Raw genomic sequence first — 16,058 nt, forward strand, 5'->3', positions numbered from 1 at the left:
TTATAACTGTGATGTGAGGGTGGCTTTCTAAGCAAGACACAACACTGAGAAGCCACGAAGAAAAAGACTGACAGGCTTGATCTCCTGAAAATGAAAAAACCTTCTGAACAAAGTGAAACACCATAAAACACGTCAGACACTCAATAGACAAATGAGGGAGACGGAGGAGGAGGGCTAGCCACAGAACCAGAGTTCTGCCACAGGCACCACACTGCCTCCCGGACCCAACCTTTCTTTCCTCTCGGTTCACTCACTGAAAAGAACAGTAAAAACGTCTGGGCTTTACCACCCAGGTCAAGGGTCCTGTCTTCCCCGGGAGGGTGTGTCCCTTCTCCCCACCCCGCTGGCTCTCGAAGCAGCTGTGCTCCACTAGAAATCTTCTAAAGAATCAAAGTACTTTATTTGGAATGTATATCCTTCCGGGGCGCCGGGATGGCTCGGTCGTTAAGCGTCTATTCATTTTGACTCAGATCATGATCTCAGGGTCCTAGCATAAGCCCCAAATTGGGCTCCACACTCAGCGGGGAATCTGCTTGAGATTCTCTTGGCCTCGCCCTCTGCCCCTCCCCCGTTCCTGCACCTTCTCAAGTGTGCACGCTCTCTCGCAAATAAATAAATCAATCTTAAAAAAAAAAAATGTATATCCTTCCAGAAACACTCAACTATAGCATGAGGAACACATCAAGGGAACAAAGCAGAACTACGACAATTTTACTGAAGCAATAACTCTATTTCAGTCACTAAAACAGATTACGTTAGTGCAGGAGGGAGGATGACCAACTCGTCCTGGTTTGCCTGGGACTGTCCTTATGTCAGTACTGCGAATCCACACCCCGGGAATCCCCACCCCCACCCTGACTCTTCTCTCTCTGTCACCAGCACACCGGGACAGTTGGTCGCCCCAGCACGAGAACAATCTTTGCCTCTAAACCAGCGGCTGTTTCCTTTTCTCAGGCTATGGATCCCCTTAAGAATCGGATGCAGGTTGTGAATCCCTTCCCTGGAAAAATATACAAACTCACCGGTTCCTAAGATTTTGCTGTAGATTTCACACATAAAAAGCCCTCTTGAAAAAAACAAGTCTGATATTTAGAGATATGTTTTCTAGAACTAAACCCAAGAAGAAATTCATCATGAGGTCCTTTTATTAAAGTATGAATGTGGACAGTATCTTCCACCATGCTTTACGAGACACAGAAAGTCTGGACCAGATGCTCTCATCCAGAGACCTTCGTAAAGGCACAGAACACTTAAATTATCATGCAATGATTTCTTCCAGAAGCTGAGAGGGTGTTGTCCAGCCACTGGGGTTTCTGTGTTTTAGAATTTTATTTTGAAAGAGAACGGGAAGAATCCGAATACATAGTTAACCTGTTCATCAGACCATCATCCTCATCACGTTTATAAAATTTGTTTGGTATCTGGCATGCTCCATACGTAGCAGTAATTCTTTAAATATATTATCTTTAATTCTTATAACAACCTGTGGGTTGTAAGGTAGGTGTTATTAACATTATTTGTCAACGTGACTCAACAAAAGTTGAGAGAGTTAGGTAACTTGCCCAAGGTCCCTGCTGGCAATGGAATTCCTGCACCCCCACCCACGGTTCAAACCCATGATTTTTCCATTACTAGTGATTTCTCAAAGTCTGGTTCAAGAACCACCTGTGCAGTTCCAGAATCTAGCAGTTGGGTTACATCCGTTATTGATTCCTGCTGAATCTCATTGTATTTATAGCCCAATCCTTGGCAATTACAGATTTTGTGTGTTGACATGAAAACAAGCTATTATAGATCTAAGAAGTGGGGAAACCAACATTGACGCAATGTTGTAGGACACAAATACACCTTCACTGTCAGAACAACCCAGGGGCTGAAGTTCTCCAAGAATGACCTCCTAAAATAGCGCTCCATACCTTGACTGCACTTGGTAAATCACCTGGAAAACGTTAAAAATACTGAGGTCTCCCAGCCACTGAGATTCGGGTTACATTGGTTTGGGCTGCAGGCGTTTCAAAAGCCCCCAGGTGCATCCTAAGTGCAGGACTCTCTAAGATAGAGAACTACAGTTTTAAGTAGTGGCTAAGTACCTATCAAATAGAAATTTTTTCTTATAGACTAATTGTTGCTAAATTATTTCTTCTGACAAAAGATTGCAGCCTTCAAAGCAGATATTTCTCTCTCTCAGAAGTGTGGTCTCGGGACCTGCAGCATCAGAATCACCTGGGAACTCTGAGAAATGCAAATTCTCTGGCTCCATCCCTGACCTCCCGCCCTACCCAGTCAGAAACATGGGGGATGGTGGTGGGCGGTGGGGAGGGTCGGGGCAGCCTCTTTTTAAACAAGCCCACCGCATGATTCAAAGCATAGGGGAGTTTGAGAACCACTGTTTTACATTTGATCTTAGCCAAAAGGTCGAGAAGCTATGAGAACCACTGCTTTAAAGAGAGAAGCACGAGAAGTGTATCACAAAGCAAACTGCGAAAGGACAGAGACCCAGTTAATGATTAGGCATTATCTGTTCCAAGGACTACTTGATTCACAGTCAACCTGAGAGGATATTTTCGTACTCTTTGGCCACAGCTCCCAGGTTCTCGGCTCCACTGAGTTCCAAAGGTAATAAGGCTTAACCCCGTATTTCCTACGTGTTTTTCAGGCCCCTCCTTATGGGCTCTGTTTTCAGAGTGGAGTTATTTGCCTTCCTGCGATGTCTCTGTTGACTATCCCCCATCCCCCACCCCTGACTGCTGACCCTGCCCAGGTAGAGGCTTACAACCAAATTTTGCTGAAATCTTTTCACGCTCCTTTGCTCGAGAAGGAAGTAGAAGGTATGATTCTTGTTTTCCTTAAAAAAATTCCTGTGGTTCTGTCTTTGCCAAAGCACACACCTGAGTCTCTTACTGCCTCCAGGCAGGAAAACAGCACCTGTGTTTATTCAACAGCGAAGCCAGTTAACCCCCTTCCTCTGCCATTGATACAGATTGGGTGAGCCCAATCCAGTGACAAGGCCACCCTGCGTGTGTCCAACCCACCTTGGACAAGGAGGTGTCCAGGGGGTCCTAGCACAGATGACTTTTTACCCTAAGGGATCATCTCAAAGATGATGCAGCTCCTTTGTTCACCATAACTGTATGTGGTTAAAACATGTGTCCTGCGAGACTTTTGGTTCTACTGCAAGGATGACCCGTTGTCTCTGAGTCACTTGTGGTTCATCAGGAAGTGATGTCCCTGGCTCGAAGGTAGAAGGGAGTGAGCCAGACAGAAGGGGTGAGTCCAGCAATTAAGCAGCTTTTTTGAGTCTCTCTCGAAGCTGCGTTTTATCTGTTAAGTGTTTGGTGAAAATATTTCTCAAATGGTTTCCTGCTAAGCTAGCCTGATTCACCCTTTTCATCCAATCTCAAGATGAAATATTTGATAAACTAAAGCATAAAACGAATGCTACATAAACCTGTATCTTTTGAAAACATGCTCGGCTGCATTTAAAGTTACCCCCACCTCCCAGCTGCGAGGTCCAGGGCCCCACTCTCTGCTGCCCTTCCAAGACTTCCGGTGCAGAAAAGGGGGACCTGACACCAGGCACGACGCCTGGCAGGCACATGGGCATGCTGGTGCCCAGGTCCCCTCTTTACAACTCAGGCAGGTAGAGCTCCTTCCCGTTCACAACTGTACATCAGACGCCAGGCCTGAGGGACAGTGCGAGGCCTGTTGAGGGCCTGTCCCATGGTGGGCAGAGAGGGCTGGCAGCAAGCCCTCCCTACCCACTGCAGGCCTGCCCTTGCTGACTGAGGCAGCGGCAGCAGGGACCACCCTCCTGGGAGGGTCAGACACACTGAGGCGCTTCAGAGACCGACAGAGCCAGAAAGAAGGTGTGAATTGCATGAGGGAGAAAGGAGACTCCATCTCCAAGTTCAGCGCAGTGTGACTTGAGGAAGCTGTTTCACCAGCTGGTGGAATTTTCTCCAAATGTTCATCTCCAGTGTTAATCCCAAGGAACTCCTCCCAGAGACCCCTCATTTTCCACCCCCTCCCCACCCCCACCCCTGCCTCTTCTTCCTCAGAATTGGCCTCACAACAAATTCATTAAAATGGCCCCAGGGAACCAGGCTCCCTGGAGTAAATTTGTTAGAAAAAATACAGGAAGCTCAGTGAAATTTGTATCTCAGACAAACAAGCAATAATGTGTCAGCATGAGGGGGTTCCAAATATTTCAAATACATTAACAAATTATTGGTTGTTTATTTGAAAATGAAATTTCACCGGGAGTCCTGTGTGTGTATTTGTTGAGTCTGGCAGGCCGACTTAGGAGGGGGCTGACAGGAGGAAGAGCATGACAGACGGGGTCCCCCACTCCAGCTGTCTGCAGTCCACCAGGAGAAGTCATGCGTGCACTCACCATATCGGCATCGGTACTGACAGACTCCATTTTTCCCTCCCAGCAGCTCCAGAAAGGAATCGAAGTAGCTGTTGACAGACTCAAAGCTGCCCCTGATGTGCCGAAGGCCCCAGTCTGAATAGGACTCCTCAGCCTCGGGGCTGCTGTCACTCTGAGCCAGGCCACCCTCCAGGCGGAGCCACAGGATCAAGAAGCCCGTGGCCAGCTTCATCCTGGAGACAGGTAGGTACTGAGGTCTTTCCTCAAACCCCAGCCAGCGTCCCAGGAAGTCCAGGTCCGCGGCCTGCTGGCCAGATGTCAAGCAGGACTGGGAAGGGGATTATCTCGAACACTCAATCTGTGTGTTCCCCAGAGGTGGACTTTAAACACAGCTATGGAGGTTGGGATGAGATCAGGGCAATTAGAAAGGGCAAAGGCTAGGCAGTGGGAGGGCCTGTCTGAGGGATGGCCAGTGAGCGAGAACACTTCAAAGTGGATCCCACAGGCCAGGAGCAGGGAGCAGTGGAGCAACCAGAATTCTGCCCCCAACCGGCTTGTTAACCTACTGATCAACTTTGAGTTTGGTCCTTCAGGGCTTGCTAGCTGCTTGACACAAGAGCTTGTCCCCAGGTCCCTGCCACCTGGAGTCAGTCACCCGTGCATGGTCTCTAGGGAGATTTGGCAGGATGTCCTGAGGGCTCAGGAACCCCCCAGTGACCGTGGGCTAACACTGTCACCTGTACCAACGGTCAGTGTACAGTCAGAGTGTGCTCTGAGTGTGCATGAACGGGGCTTTCAGATTTGGGACCCCAACTTCTGCCTTGGTCCCTTCTTGGCTCTCAGACTCCATCCTCAGAATCCGGCAGAGCTCCTAAGTGCAGCCGCCCTGGTGCTGGGACATTTTTGCCTCTTTGCTTCCTGCGGTGTTTTTTCCACTTGGGGTCCGAGACCTACAGATTGCCCAGGGACGGTGTTGTGGGAGCTCTGCTCTCCTGTTGTTTTTTACTCGGAGCTGCTTAGAAGTTAGGGGGCTATCAGAAACAGTATTTGAAATTTTAGGCTTTAGGACCTTTGACTGGGGTCCAGTGTTTGGCATCACTTTCATACTTGGCTTTTAGTCATAGAAAGAAATAAATTCCATCCATGAGATCACTAGTCTAGATAAATCATACCTTTAGGAACAGAATGAGTCATTTAGGTTCTCTCTCAGAAGTCTGGAAAATTCCATAGGAAATGATGAATTACATTTATTTTAGATAAGAAATCTATTTGTCTAGACACTCCGACTCCAGAAAGGGCAATGGTTAAAAAATACTTTGTATGAACAAAAATGCCACCAGTATTTTGAAGCACCTGCATTTTCCAAACCACTGTTTCACATCAATTCTGCGAAGCAGGGCAGACATCATTCCATTCTGCGAGATGACACAGGTGAACTAGAAAGGCAAAAGGACTCCGTCGGAAATGGGCAGGTTGTTACTGGTAAAAGGGGGATCAGAGCGAGGGTCAAGTACATGATTTGTGGGGCCTGGTCAAAATGGAAGTGAGAAGCTGTTTTTCAAAAAGCAGGAAAAAAGTGCACCAAAGGAACTCAAATATAAAGCTTTTCCTTTTAAAAGGTCTTACTACTCGTAAGATATCCTGGGATAATACTGATAACTGAGTACTGAGTAACAATATAAACTTGCAAATTACAACAGTATTTTCAGAGTCATAATTTTGTATCCTACAGAATACGCTACTTTAGTAATATGTGATGTCTTCACTGATCTTAAGCTTTTTCTGACTTCTACAAATGCATTTACTAGCTCAAGATTCACACTCCTATTAACTTCATTTTCAATTCATATCCTCGAAAGCAATGTCCGTTGCTCCTGGCAAATGCAAGCTTACAAATAATATCTGATAAGTTTTAATTTTGAGAAGGATCTTTGTGCTGATGCAGATATTACTGGAACTAATAATAATATTTTCCCCTATTTCTTGATACCATCAAATTTTTATTTTTGTGATAAAATATGCATAATATTTGCCATTCTAACCGTTTTAAAATGTAGCATTAAGCCCAATAAGTACATTCAGTGTTGTTCTGCATCATCGCTGCCCATTTTCAGAACTTTTTCATCATCCCAAATTGAAACTCCATACGTATTAAACAGTAATTCCCCATTGCACTCTTCCCCAGCATCTGGCAACCACTATTCTACTTTCTGTCTGTAGTAATTTGCCTATTCTAGGCACCTCGTAGAAGTGGAATCATACATTTGTCCTTTTATGTCTGAGAGTTTCACTTAACATAATGTTTTCAAGGTTCATCCATGTTATACTACCAATACTTCATTATTATGAATAATACTGTTAGGAATATTGGTATAAACATACTTGTTCAAGTCCCTGCTTCCGATTCTTTGGGGAACATACCTACAATTGGATTTGCTAGATCTTGTGGTAATTTTATATTAAACTTTTCAAGGACCCATCAGACTATTTTCCACGGTGGCTGCACCATTTATATTCCCCCAGCTGTGCACAAGGGTTCCAATTTCTCCACATCCTCACCTGCACTGATTATTTTCCTTTTCATTTTCCTTCCTTCCTTCCTTCCTTCCTTCCTTCCTTTCTTCCTTGCTTCCTTCCTTCCTTTCTTTTTTTTTTCCATTTTATTTATTTTTTCAGCGTAACAGTATTCATTCTTTTTGCACAACACCCAGTGCTCCATGCAAAACGTGCCCTCCCCATTACCCACCACCTGTTCCCCCAACCTCCCACCCTTGACCCTTCAAAACCCTCAGGTTGCCCCAACCTCCCACCCCTGACCCTTCAACACCTTCCTTCCTTTCTAACAGTAGCCACCCTACTAGGTGCAAGATAGCATCTCACTGTTCTAGATTTACATTCTCCAGTGATGAGTGATATTGAGCATCTTTTCATGTACTTATTGGTTATTTGTTTATCATCTTTGGAGAAATGTCTATTCAAGTCCCTCTTTGCGTAGTTCTTTTCTCCCGGCTTTACTGAGATACAACTGATGTAATATTCTGTGAACTTAAGATGTAGATCATGTTGACTTGATACACTTAAATATCATGAAGGGATTACCGCAACAGCATTAGTTAACCTCCCTCATCTTGCATAATTACAATGTCATTTTTGTGGTAAGAACAATTTAACACCAATTTTCTTAGCAACTTTCAAGTATGCAATACAATATTGTTAACTCTAGTTAACTCTAGTTAACATCTTGTATATTACATCCCCAGAACTTTTGTCTTGTAATTAGATGTTTGTGCCCTGTTACCAATATCTCCCCCAATTTCCCCAACCCCTAACCTCTGGCAACCACTTCTCAACTCTATTTCTATGCTTTCTGCTTTTTTTTTTTTTTTGGAATCCACATAAAATAGTGATATAACACAGTATTTGCCTTTCTTTGTCTGATTCATATCACTGAATGTAATGCCCTCAAGTTCCATCCATGTTGTCACAAATAGCAAGGTTTCCTTTTTCATGGTTGAGTAATATTCCTGTGTGTGTGTGTGTGTGTGTGTGTGTGTGTGTGTGTGTGTGTGTGTGACATTTTCTTTATCTGTTCCCTGTACACAGACACTTAGGTTGTTTCCATACATTTGCTAGTGTGAATAATGCTACACCAAACATGGGAGCATAGATCTTTTCAAGATTCTGATTACATTTCCTTTGGATATATAACCCAGAAATGAAATTGCTGGATCATATGATAGTTCTGTTTTTAATTTTTTGAGGAACCTCCATACTGTTTTCTTTTTTTATTTATTTTTAATTTATTTTTGGAGAGTGTGCGCATGCATGAGCTGGGGGTTGGGGGCAAAAGGAGAGGAGAGAGAGAATCTTAAGCAGCCTCCACGCTCAATTTCATGATCCTGAGATCATGATCTGAGCCAAAATCAAGAGTCAGATGAAGCCATGCAGGCACCCCCCCCCATACTATTTTCCAGAGTGGCTGTAGCAATTTATATTCCCATCAACAGTGCACAATGGGTTCCCTTTTCTCTACATCCTCACTGGGGGGCCTGGGTATCTCAGTGGGTTGAAGCCTCTGCCTTTGGCTCAGGTCCTGACCAAACCCTGCATTAGGCTCTCTGCTGAGCAGAGAGCCTGCTTCCCCTTCTTCTCTCTTTGCCTGCCTCTCTGCCTGCTTGTGATCTCTGTCAAATAAATAAATAAATCTCTACATCCTCACCAATACATGTCATTTCTTGTCTTTTTGATAACAACCATTCCAGTAGGTGTGACGTGATTTGTTTTTCTGTGATGATTGTTCTGTTGAGTACCTTCTCGTGTACCTGTTGTTCACCTGGTGTCATCTTTGGAAAATGTCTGTTCAGAACACTCAGCCCATTTTTTAATTGGATTGTTTGGTTTTTGCTATTGAGTTGCATGAGTTTGGATATTAACCTCTTATCAGGTATATGATTTCCAAATATTTTCTCCCATTCCATAGGTTTCTTTTTAATTTTTTGTTGGTTTCCTTTGTGGTACAGAAGCTTTTTACTTTGATGTAGTCACACTTTTTTATTTTTATTTTTGTTGCTTTTGGTGTCAAATCCAAAAAAATAATCACCAAGGTCAATGTCAAGGAGCTTACTGCCTACGTTTTCTTTGAGAAGTTTTATGGTATCAGGTCTTACATTCAAATGTTTAATCTATTTTGAGTTGATTTTTGTTTATAGTGAGAGATAGTAGTAGTCCATTTTCATTCTTTCGCATGTGGCTGTCCAGTGTTTCCAGACCCATTTATTGAAGAGATTGTCCTTTTCCTATTTTATATTTTTGGGTCCTTTGTTGTTAATTAATTGACCATATATGCCTGGGTTTATTTCTGGGGTCTCTGTTCTTTTCCATGGATCTATGTGTCTGCTTTTATGCCAATACCATACTGTTTTAGCTACTGTCGCTTTGTAGTATAGTTTGCACTCATTAAGTTATGCCTCCAGCTCTGTTCTTTCTCAGGATTGCTTTGGTCATTCATAATCTATTGTGGTTCCATACAAATTTAGGATTGTTCTATTTCTGTGAAAAAAGGCATTGGAATTTTGATGGGAATTACATTGAATCAATTAATGTTTTGGGGTAAAATGGACATTTTAATATTCTTCCAGTCCATGAACATAGCGTATCTTTCCACTGTGTCTTCTTCAATTACTTTCATTACCACATTATGGGTGTCTGTGTACAGAGAGTCCCTAACTTGCAATGGTTCAATTTACAGTTTTGGGGGGCACCTAGGTGGCTTAGTCAGTTAAGCATCCAACTCTTGATTTTGGCTTAGGTCATGATCTCAGAGTCGTGAGATGGAGCCACTGTGTGGGTCTCCATGCACAGTGTAGAGCTTGCTTAAGATTCTCGCTCCCTTTGCCCCTCCTCCTGCTCCCTCTCTTTAAAAACAAACAAACAAAAAAAAGGTGCTGAAAATGGGCATTCTGGGATTGTTCCTCATGTTAGTAGAAAAGTTTTCAACTTTTCTCTGTTGAATATATTAGCTGTTGACTTGTCAAATATGGATGTTATTATGTTGAGGTATGTTCCCTCTATATCCATTTTATTGAGAGATTTTATCATAAGTGTTTATTGAATTTGGCCAAATGCTTTTTCTCCATCTATTGAAATGATCATATGATATTTACCCTTCATCATATTAATGTGGCATATCACACCGATTAATTTGAATATCAAACCAAACTTACATCCCTAGAATAAATCCCCCATGATTATGGTGTATGATCCTTTTAATGTATTCTTGAATTCAGTTTGCTAATAATTTGTTGAGGGTTTTTGCATCTATATTCATTGGGTATATTGGCCAGTACTGTTCTTTTCTTAGTGGTGTTGTCTAGATTTGACATCAGGATAATGCTGGCCTCATAAAATAGAGTTTGGATGTATCTCTCCTCCTCTATTTTTTGGAAGAGTTTGAGAGGAATTTGTATTAATCCTTTAAATATTTGGTAGAATTCACCAGTGAAACAATCTGATCTTGTTCTTTTGTTTATTGCAAGATTTTTTATTGCTAATTCAATCTCCTTATTATAACTGGTTTGTTCAGATTTTCTATTACTTCTTGATTTGGTCTTGGTAGGTTGTATATTTTAGGAATTTATTCATTTCTTCTAGATGCCTAATTTGTTGGTGTACAATTATTCATAGTAGTCCCTTATGATCCTTTGTATTTCTGTGGTATTGGTTATATCCTTTTTTTTCTCTTGGTCAGTCTAGCTAAAAGTTTTTCAATTTTGTTTATCTTTTTAAAAAAACCAGCTATCAATTTCAGCTATTTTTTTCCTTTCCTCTTTTTAGTCTCTAACTCATTACTTCCATTCTGGTCTTTATTTTCTTCCTTTTGCTAATCTTGGGCTTCATTTGTTCTCCTTTTCCTAGTTTCTTGAGATATAAAGCTAGGTTGTTTATTTGAGAACTTCCTTGTTTCTTAATGTAGGCATTTATCACTGTGTGAACTTCCCTTTTTTTTTTTTTTTTTAATTTATTTGACAGAGAGAGAGATCACAGGTAGGCAGAAAGAGAGAGGAGGAAGCAGGCTCCCTGCCGAGCAGAGAGCCCGACGCAGGGCTTGATCCCAGGACCCTGAGACCATGACCTGAGCTGAAGGCAGAGGCTTTAACCCACTGAGCCACCCAGGCGCCCCTAATTTCCACGTATTTGTGATTTTTTTCCCTTATAATTTGTTTTTCTTCTTGTGATTGACTTCTAGTTTCCTACTGCTGTTAAAAAGATTCTTGATATAATTTTAATCTTCTTAAATTTATTAAGACTTGTTTTGTGGTTTAACATATTTCCTGGAGAATGTACACTTGAGAAAAAAGTGTATTCTGGGGTTATTTTTGCATGGAATGTTCTAGATATGTGTGTTAAATCCATCTGGTTTAATGTGTTGTATAAGGGTGAAGATCTCTTCAAGTTAATATGAGTTTCATTGGTGACCAATGAGCTTCACAAACTTAGATATTATCATCTCTATCCAGATTTGGGGAGTTCCTTCCCACTATTTCTTTAAATAAGCTTTCTGACTCTTTCCCCTCTCTTCTCTTTCTGGGACTCTAATAATTCACAAATTGTGTCTTTTGATGTTATCCCATAGATTAGGTTGGCTTTCTCTATTTTTTTTTTCCTTCTCTGGATTATTTCAAAGGTCCTATCTTCTAATTCACACTATTTAATTCACACTTTGTTTGTTTTGTTTTGTTTTATCCTGCTTGACCCATTTTGTCGTTAGTGTTCTCTATTGCATTTTTCATCTTACTCATGTGTTCTCCAGCTACAGATTTTCTGTTTGGTTCTTTTTATGACTTCTGTCTCTCTTATACTTCCTGTTTTGTCCCTGTATTTTTTTCCTGATTTCACTGAATTGTCTTTTTGTGTTCTCATGTACCTCATTGAACAACCTTAAAACAGTTCTTTTGGTTTCTTTCTTTTTTTTTTTTTTTAAGATTTTATTTATTTATTTGACAGAGAGAGAGGTCACAAGTAGGCAGAGAGGCAGGCAGAGAGAGAGGAGGAAGCAGGCTCCCTGCAGAGCAGAGAGCCCAATGCAGGGCTCGATCCCAGACCCTGAGATCATGACCTGAGCCGAAGGCAGTGGCTTAATCCACTGAGCCACCCAGGCGCCCCTCTTTTGGTTTCTTTAATTTTTTTTCTTTTTTCAAATTTTTAAAAAGATTATGTATTAATTACAGAGAGAGCACGTGTACTTACAAGCTGGGGTGGGGGATGGTGAGGGGCAGAGAGAGCAAGAATCTGAAGAAGACTCTACCCTGAGCATGGAGCCTGATGTGGGGCTCAGTCCCACGACTCTGAGATCATGACCTGAGCCAAAATCTAGAGTGGGACGCTCAACAGACTGAGCTACCCAGACACCCCTGATTTCTTTAAAAAAACAAATCACAGATATCTATGTCTAGCTCCTTAGTCCTCCCTTAAAGGGAGATGATTATTTCTCTTTTTGGCATCACATTATATAAGAACATTTTCTCTGATTACTTCTTTTTAAATATGTGATGTTTTACTATAATTGTGCTTTTTAAAAAACCTTGGAACAAAATCAGAGGCTGGTTACTAGAAGATTTGTTTGAGTGTGGCCTGATTTTTTTTTATTACTTAATTCCAGTATAGTTAACATACAGTGTTATATTAGTTTCAGGTGTACAATATAGTGATTCAAAAATCCATACATCACCCAGTGCTCATCATAACAAGTGCACTTCTTAATCCCCATCACCTATTTCATCCATCCTGCTACCCACCTCCCCTCTGGTAATCAGTAGTTTGTTCTCTATAGTTAAGATTTTCTGTTTTTTGGTTTGTTTCTCTCTCTGTTTTTCTCTTTGCTGTTTGTTTTGTTTCTTAAATTCCACATATGAGTGAAATAATATATTTGTTTTTCTCTGATTTATTCACTTAATATTATACTTTCTAGCTCCATCCATGTCATTGCAAATGGAAAGATTTCATTCTTTTTATGGCTGAATAATATTCCTGTGTGTGTGTGTGTGTGTGTGTGTGTGTGTGTGTGTACCACAGCTTCTTTATCCATTCATCAATCTATGGACACGCACTGCTTCTGTATCCTGGCTATTGTAAATAACGCTGCTATAAACACAGGGTTGCATATATCTCTTTGAATTAGTGTTTTTGTATTCTTTGGTTAAATACCTAGTAGTGCAATTGCTGGATTGTAGGGTCGTTATATTTTTAACTTTCTGAGGAATCTCCATACTGTTTTCCACAGACTCTGTACCAGTTTGCATTCCCACCAACAGTGCAAGAGGGTTCCGCTTTCTCAACACCATTACCAGCACCTTTATTTCTTGTGTTGTTGATTTTAGCCATTCTGACAGGTGTGAGGTGACACCTATTGTAGTTTTGTATTACCCTGATGATGAGTGATGTTGAGCATCTTTTGGTCTGTTGTCCATCTGGATGTCATTTTGGAAAAATCTCTGTTCACATCTTCTGCCCATATTTAATTGGATTATTTGTTTTCTGGGGGTGTTGAGTTGTACGAGTTCTTTACATGTTTTGGATACTAACTATCGGGTATGTGACTTATAAATATCTTCCTCCATTCTGTAGGTTGCCTTTAAGTTTTGTTGATTGTTTCCTTCGTCGTGCAGAAGTTTTTTATTTTAATGTAGTCCCAATAGTTTATTTGCGCTTTTACTTCCCTTGCCTCAAGAGAAATATCTAGAAAATATTGCTATAGCTGATGTCAGAGAAATTACCGCCTGTGCTCTCTTCTAGGATTTTTATGGTTTCAAGTCCCACATTTGGGTCTTTAATCTATTTTGAGTTTATTTCTGTGTATGATGTAAGGAAGTGGTTCAGTTTCATTCTTTTGACTGTTGCTGTCCAGTTTCCCCAACACTATTTGTTGATGAAACTGTCTTTTTCCCAATGCATATTCTGTCCTGCTTTACTGTAGGTAAATTGACCATGTAATTGTGAGTTTATTTCTTGGCTTTCTATTCTGTTCTTTTGACCTATGTGTCTATTGTTGTGCTAGTACCATACTATTTTTATGACTACATCTTTGTAGTAAAACTTGAAATCTAGAATTGTTGATACCTCCAGATTTGTATTTCTTTTTCAAGATTGGTTTGGCTATTCAGGGTCTTTTACAGTTGCATACAAATTTAAGGATTTAGTTCTGTGAAAGATGTTAGTATTTTGACAGGGATTGCAATAAATCTCTAAATGCCTTTGTAGTATAGACATTTTACAACATTCGTTCTTCCCATCCATGAGCATGGAATGTCTTTCCATTTCTTTGTGTTATCTTCAATTTCTTTCCTTGGTGTTTTATAGTTTTCTGCGTATAGATCTTTCACCTCTTTGTTTTGGTTTATTCCTAAGTATCTTATTTTTGGTGCAATTTTAAATGGGATTGTTCTCTTTTTCTTCTCTTTTATTATTAGTGTATAGAAATTCAACACATTTCTGCACATTGGTTTTGTGTCATGCAACTTTACTGAGTTCATTAATCAGTTCTAGTAGTCTTTTGGTTGAGTCTTTCAGGTTTTGTATATATAGTGTTATATCATCTGCAAATAATAAAAATTTTACTTCTTCCTTTCCAATGTGGATTCCTTTTATTTCTTTTTGTTGTTTGATTGCTGTGGCTAGGACTTTCAGTACTATACTGAATAAAAGTGATGAGAGTAGACATCGTTGTCTTGTTTCTAACCTTAGGATGAAAGTTCTCAGTTTTCCTCCCACTAAGTATAACATTACCTGTGGGTTTTTCATGTATGACTTTATCATGTATGTTCCCTCTAAACCTATTTTGTTGAGGGCTTTTATCACAAATGGCTGTTGTACTTTATCAAATGCGTTTCCTGTGTCTACTGAAATGATTATGTGTTTTTTATCTTTTATTAATGTGCTGTATCATATTGATTTTGCAAATATTGAACCACCCTTGCATACAGGAATAAATCCCACTTGATCGTGGGGAATGAGTATTTTTTTTTTAAAGATTTTATTTGTTTAATTGACAGATAGAGATCACAAGTAGGGAGAGAGGCAGGCAGAGAGGGAGAGAGGAGGAAGCAGCCTCCCTGCCAAGCAGAGAGCCCGATGCGGGGCTCGATCCCAGGACCCCGGGATCATGACCTGAGCCGAAGGCAGAGGCTTTAACCCACTGAGCCACCCAGGCACCCCGAATGAGTGTTTTTTAATGTACCGTTGGATTCCATTTGTTAGTATTTTGTTGAAGATTTTTTCATCCTTGTTCATCAGAGATATTGGCCTGTAGTTCACTTTTTTGGTGGGATCTTTATCTGGTTTTGGTATCAGGGTGATACTAGTCTCATAGAATGTATTTGAGTTTTCCTTCTTCTATATTTTGGAATAGTTGGAGAGGAACAGGTATTAACTCTCCTTTAAATGTTTGGTAAAAGTCACCTGTGAAACTGTCTTGTCCTGGGCTTTTGTTTGTTGCGAGTTTTTTGATAACTGAAATTACTGATTCAGTCTCCTTGCTGATAATCAGTCTGTTCAAATATTCTATTTCTTTCTGCTTCAGTTTTGGTAGGTTATATATTTCTAGGAATTTATCCATTTCTGCTAGGTTGTCTAATTCGTTGACATATAGTTTTTCGTAATATTCTCTTAGAATTGTTTGCATTTCTGTAGTGTTTCTTGTTATTTCTCTTTCATTTGCAATTTTGAGGCCCCCTTTTTTTTATGAGTTTGACTAGAGGTTTATTAACTTTGTTGATCTTTTAAAGAAACAGCTCCTAGTTTTATTGCTCTGTTCTATTGTTTTATTAGTTTCTATTTCATTTATTTTCCTCTAATCTGTATTATTTCCTTCCTTCTGCTGGCTTGGGGTTTTGTTTGGTTTCTTTTTCTATTTCCTTTAGGTGTAAAGTTAGGCTGTTTACTTGAGATTTTTCTTCTTGAGGTAGGCCTATATTGCTATAAACATCCTCAGAACCACTTTTGCTGCATCCTAAAGATTTTGGACCATTGTGTTTTCATTTAACTTGCTTCTGTAGATTTTCTGATTTCCTCCTTGATTGCTTGATTGACCCATTCATAGTTTAGAAACATGTTATTTAATTTCCATGTATTTGTGGCCTTTCCACATTTTTTCTTGTGGTTGATTTCTAGTTTCAGAGCATTGTGGTCAGAA

General features: G+C 40.5%; 1 protein-coding gene across 4 annotated transcripts in view; it reads right to left on the reverse strand.

Annotated features, from left to right (window-relative positions):
* Positions 1 to 4,739, reverse strand: part of PLA2G12B (phospholipase A2 group XIIB) — a 33,417-nt gene extending 28,678 nt beyond the window's left edge. For 2 of the 4 annotated variants that reach the window (XM_046027011.1, XM_046027010.1), the window contains exon 1: positions 4,394 to 4,736. In XM_046027011.1, coding sequence (XP_045882967.1) covers positions 4,394 to 4,604 — 211 coding nt within the window. In that variant the 5' untranslated portion in view covers positions 4,605 to 4,736. Of the gene's footprint in view, positions 1 to 4,393 lie in introns of all 4 variants that reach the window. The other 2 variants (XM_046027012.1, XM_046027013.1) reach the window with 2 other exon arrangements.
* Positions 4,740 to 16,058: the final 11,319 nt, after the last annotated feature.

The sequence above is a fragment of the Meles meles genome, chromosome 13 (genome assembly GCF_922984935.1).
Source record: "Meles meles chromosome 13, mMelMel3.1 paternal haplotype, whole genome shotgun sequence".
Lineage (NCBI taxonomy): Eukaryota > Metazoa > Chordata > Mammalia > Carnivora > Mustelidae > Meles > Meles meles.